The 5,568-nt window shown below is 36.7% G+C and overlaps 1 protein-coding gene across 2 annotated transcripts; it reads right to left on the reverse strand.

Annotated features, from left to right (window-relative positions):
• Positions 1-263: 263 nt before the first annotated feature.
• MDO1 (telomere-capping, CST complex subunit) lies at positions 264-5,000 on the reverse strand. 2 transcript variants are annotated; one of them, XR_016356112.1, is made up of 4 exons: positions 4,691-5,000; positions 3,560-3,722; positions 2,741-3,437; positions 264-2,520 (listed from the first exon to the last, which is right to left on the reverse strand). XR_016356112.1 is itself a non-coding variant. In XM_089800183.1 (3 exons), the coding sequence occupies exons 1-3, from the start codon at positions 4,810-4,812 to the stop codon at positions 3,327-3,329; spliced, it is 396 nt and encodes a 131-aa protein (XP_089656309.1). In that variant the 5' UTR covers positions 4,813-5,000; the 3' UTR covers positions 264-3,326. The 2 variants fall into 2 exon arrangements, 1 of the variants encoding a protein (XP_089656309.1); XM_089800183.1 differs by having other exon boundaries at positions 264-3,437.
• Positions 5,001-5,568: the final 568 nt, after the last annotated feature.

Genomic DNA, 5,568 nt, shown 5'->3' on the forward strand with positions numbered 1-5,568 from the left:
ATCATGGATCATGAATTACATATTGTAGTCTAACTCCCAACTTAAATGTGCACGCAATATGATTTCCCATATTCTCTAATTTTTAGTTTTGGCATTTTCTGAATAAATATCTACTCCGAATTGCAATTTCAGCTCCTGCTGCTTCACTTGTGAATAGTTTGATCACAATTGCTCTGACTCTGATTACTAAATAAGGAAACTAAAATCTGTCTGAAATGAATTCTCAATCCACATGATTTTTGTAAAAATTAAACAAGCAGAGAAACAAAAAAAAAAGACGAGATTTATAGTGGTTCAGCAATTGCCTACATCCACTCTCTCAAGCAGGGAATCAATTTACTAACATAATGCACAATACAATTACAGTATATGATTGCGCATATCCATTTATACATTCACAAAACCCTTCAGGTGAAAAGCTGTGAGAAGCTGAACAGTCAGTGTGACCATTGGGCTTCATATCCCAACAATCTCCCATGAAGTCCAACCGGCAAAGCCATATATTGTTACATCCCCTGCTTCCTGTTTGAAATCTCCAAGAGCAATAGTGCCTTGAGAAGAATTTAATTTTATCAGACTCTGCTCACGTACACTCCAAATGAATCTTATCCAAATTAAATTGGAGAAAAAGATATCTTCTCCTAAAAAAAAATGGAGCACAAACTTGCCCATCAGTTTGTTAAAAAACATCACTATCTGTAGATTCAAAACAAGCTTCTCCTCCATCCACAACGTGATCTCCGATTAAGAATGGCACCAAAATGCAATTTTGTAGCAGAGAGTCCCCTTTCCAATTTTTGAGAGAATTGCATTTTAAGAAGTCCAACATTATGTTAATCCCAGATGTATCTTGCAACGTAGAGAACATACTATGCATGATGCAGGTACCATCAGCGGTCAGATGGGTTTGGTCAAAACTGTCCAACGACTCTAGCTTGTTTTGAACAACTGACATGCTTTCATCATACTCTGTGACCATTGTTGTATAATCATTGTTGACCAAATGATAAAAGAGCTTTACTACGGTGTATCATATTTTTCAGCACTTCGGAGCTTTTAGAAAATGATTCCTGACCTTTGTTTAAAATAGCCTCAATTCTAGGAAACATAGTCTTGGCACCACTCAAATCACCCAATTATAGCTGAAGATAGCCAACCCTTGAGAGCAAGAAGAGTTCCAATGGTTTTATCTCAAACCACTCCATGTTCATCACATAATATTTCTGCCTCAGATTTGAGTTTATAACAAGTTCTTCTCTCCGCTCCCACTGTCTAAGACTTGTTCCATGTCCCACAAGCATCTCATTTGTCAGATATCGAACACCACTATCTGCATGGCTGGGGTCGTCCAATTTGAGCAACTCAAAAACAACTTCACTGCCAGTAGGTTGTTGAATTGGTGAAAAATGCAAACCACCCAAAGCCAAATTAGTCTCCAGTGCTTCCTTGGGCGCCTCCAGCTGTATTTTTTTCTCATAGCACACCAATATCCTCTTTAGGAGTGCCTCTTCTCCAGCCTTAGCGTTCAAAATAAGAAGGTTATTTTTTGCGAACTTTTCAGCTTCAGGAGTCTCTGCCCCACTTTCCCCTCATTTTGATTTCTTTATTTTTCAAACATTGGTCTGGTCACCAACTTCTTGTTCAAGCTCTGTAGAGCACTTGGTTCTCCAGTAACAACTCTTTACCAAACAATCTACATTCTCATTTTTAGGGTGAGCAACAATTTGGGCCTCATGACCTTATTGGTCCATACACAAGATTTTTCTTTTGGCTTTTTCCAACGCTCTATGCCTTGCGGCCTATTTGTAAACTGCATTCCTCTCAATTCAGGAGGCAAACTCCACAACAAACAGATTCACTGAACCTTCTTTGCTGTTAGAAGTAGAAATCATCTCCGCCTTCGGGACAATAAGTGTGAAACACATCCTACAAGGCCATCAATATTGGGGAAAGGAATAACTCCAGCATACTCTTTTTCTTCAGGTGAATCCTCCTCATTTTTCCAGCCATCCCACCAGCATACACAACATTTCTTTTCGACTTTCAGATACACAACATCTTGTTTTAAATTATCAAGAGATTCATCGATGACAAAATCAACTTCATCTTCTTCCATTTCTGCTCAAGCCAAACTGGCTCTAATACCAATTGTAAATATAAAATGAGCAGAGAAATGAAAAATAGAAACAGAAAAATAAGACCCAACATTTATAGTGGTTCGGCAATTGCCTGCGTCCACTCTCTCAAACAGGGAATCAATTTATTAATGTAATCCACAATACAATTACAGTACATGACTGCAAACATCAATTTATACATTCACAAGAACCTTCAAGTGAATAATCATGAGAAGCTGAACAGTCAGTGTGATCGTTGAACTTCATATCCCAACAATTTTGAATTTAATTTGAAAGATAATTGTACAAAATTGCAATCTGGCATTCTGTCTCCAGCTCTCCTATCTCCCACCAATTCTAGTCTCAGTAAATTGAATAAGATTGTTTTGCCCTCACCCAGCTTCTGCATCAACAGCCAAAACTTTGTCAAATCCAGACAATGTTCATCTTAATATTTAAGTTTCTGATCTTGCAGTATGTTTTAAAGACAACATTTAAAAATCGTTATTTATTAGCTCAAATTCTCAATATGCATTGACCAGGTTAGCACATTACAGTTGTACAGGGTAATCTGTCTATTGTAAGACACTTTTTCTAAAACTCTAATTGAAGGTGATCATCACCTATGAATTATGAACCATTGGGCTGACGTTTGTCGATTATAGCTTCTCCAAGACACAGAGTCTTAAGTCACCCACAAAAAGTTTGCAGTCTGGGTTACAATAGAACTGTCTTAACCAGTGGGCTCCAGCACAAATTATCTATACGCGTCATACATTGTGGATGGGGTTTCAACTTCTACCGAGTTATCATTTTATTTGAGGCTCAAGTAGAAATGGACAGTGTTCAATCCACATTATGCTCATCCTGATCAAGTTGACGAGTGCATAGCCAACTCCTAAGCTACCGGCCAAATTCTCATAAAAAACGGTTCAAAAAGTAACTCTGGCATCCTAGTTCCAACAACATCATTGCATTGCCTATAACCAGAGCCCTCCAATCGAAATAGTTCAGCAGACCAATGTAAGGCGCCACACTAAATATGAACTAAGAAAGAGAACAAACTGTTCAGGTTCAGAAAGAGCCTGAATTATTCAGAAAAATCTTTGACATAATTCTTCCATTTGCACATTCACAAAAAAATGGCTTTTCAAGTGAAAGAAACACTTTTAGATGGAATTCGTGCTGATAAATTTTTCCTCAAATTGCCTACGAAGCAATATATTTTTCCTCAAATTGCCTACGAAGCTCCAATGACTTGTGATAAAGTTTCATGTCCATGCCATCCACATTTCTTCCCACCCTTGCCTGCAAGATCGCCTACATCATCAAACATAGCCCAGTTAAAGCACATTTCCCTGCATTCCAGAAGCATTTATATCTAAAATATCAGTGAAACAAAGAAAACCTTTTGACACTTTTCAAACTGATGAGAAAAAGACCTGATCAGGAGGTAAATCTGGTTGAATAAAAAGCTCTCCAATAAATTGATACAATGATCCTATTCGAAAATGAATATCCCTTAAATTTTGAGTATCAATTCTAAAAGTCGCCCCTTCATCAGCTATGACTGCAACAGCTGTTTCAACTGAGAACTCTTGCAGCCTGTCCAGAAAATAAAAGAGCACGGATGGAAATAAATCAGAAGTTTTAATACAAGATTACATACAAAATGCCACTACAAAACGAATTTTCATTTTCACATCTAAACCCAATACTCAACAGATCATTTCAAGCTTCAATGACTGACAGAAAAAGATTGTTCCACGATCGAAAAGTTCTGAACTTTTAATATGCACATTACGAACACAAATGTGAAGTACGAATTTCCAGGCAAAGAGGAGACAACCTATAAAGCTATAGTTCCGTACTGATTTTCTAAGAAAGAGTTAGTGGCGGAGTCACATTTTCTGCAGTCTCTGGCTTTGTAAACCATTTGGCTCAGAACTTGAAGAGACTTGCATTTCGTTTCATGCCCGCATCTTATCCAGTGGCTCACATTGTAGGGTGGATTTTGGACTCAATTCTGCTTCCGGTATGTCATTTTAGAGTGGTAGTGGCAGAAATTAAGATGATCAAGCTAACTTTTATAAATTATAAAGAACGAAGAATTTTTTTACAATTACGTCCACCAGTCACTATAATGGATCAATGTACCAAAACTTACAGTCTGTAAAACAGCTATTGAAAATGAGCTAAAGAAGATCTCCTTAGACAGAACAGTTTACTTGTAAATGTATATTGACATCGTAATGTTCTTGAAATGCAGATACTTTCATGTAAAAGTGCTTCCCAAGGAACTATATGCCCTCAAGGACACAAAGGCGCCAAATGTGAACTTCATCCGAGCCCAATTTCTGTTGATAGCAGAATCAGAAGCCTCGATGCATTCAAAACCCTAGTGCAATAGAGCTAGCTATTAGGGTTTAAGAGTAATTAAAGGGACGATCCCCTATGGAGAGACTGAACTAGCGATCACCACAATAAGAACAGGGGTAACGGCCAAAACGATATAAAACATCCATAGGTCACAATATACAATTCATATAATACATTGTAAAACATGGGGGCACCTGCCAGTAATTCTGAGGGAAGCTCCATTTGTGAATAACGGTGATGAAGGACGCAATTCTAGTATCGTCGCCAATAAGCCTGCTTGCAATGCTGAAACAGACGAGGATGAGGAGGCGGCCATTCTCACTCCCGGTATCACAGACAAGCTTTCATTGACCTATTCAAAGGCCTCGTGAATACAGGGAAGGCGGTGAGAAGTCTATCTATACACTTAATCCGATAGCAATATCACAATGTCTACCCAAGTAGGTGCCGGTGAGACACTACTTCTAGATTAGGAACATTTTGTTCGGTACCAATGTCATTTTATAAACGAGCAATCCAATTTTAGTGAAGGATTTGCCGTGTGTGAATGGCAGCGTCTATGCAGCCGATTAATAAGTCATAAAAATTAGCGACTGCACCTTAAGGTTGCAATAAGGTCGCTGAAGATAAGTATGTTATGTTATATATTAGTAAGAAATGACATTACAAAAATTTGGTTCTATTTAATTGAAAATAGAAAAAATATGGTATGTTCTAATTTTTGGTAAGAAAAAAATTAACAAATAAAATTAGGTTATATATAAGTGAAGACTATATAATTTATTTCTATATAATTGAAAACTATAAATGTGATTCTAAAATCTAAAATTTGATTATATATAATTTTGGTAAGAATGGACATTAACTAAATTAAATATTATTTTAGATAAGTTTATTCCTTTATAAGTGTGATCTTTATGGAAACATATATAGATTACATTCCATATTTTTTTTTCACTAAGAAGTACACGTGAAAATAGAAAAACAACATAGATTAAGTACATTAGTAAATATAAATAATGAGTTATCATTCCATGGTAAAGGAATTAAACTAAAGAAGAAGCTATTTACG

The sequence above is a fragment of the Cupressus sempervirens genome, chromosome 9, assembly GCF_028749045.1.
Source record: "Cupressus sempervirens isolate cs-2001-9-10 chromosome 9, ASM2874904v1, whole genome shotgun sequence".
Taxonomy (NCBI): Eukaryota; Viridiplantae; Streptophyta; class Pinopsida; order Cupressales; family Cupressaceae; genus Cupressus; species Cupressus sempervirens.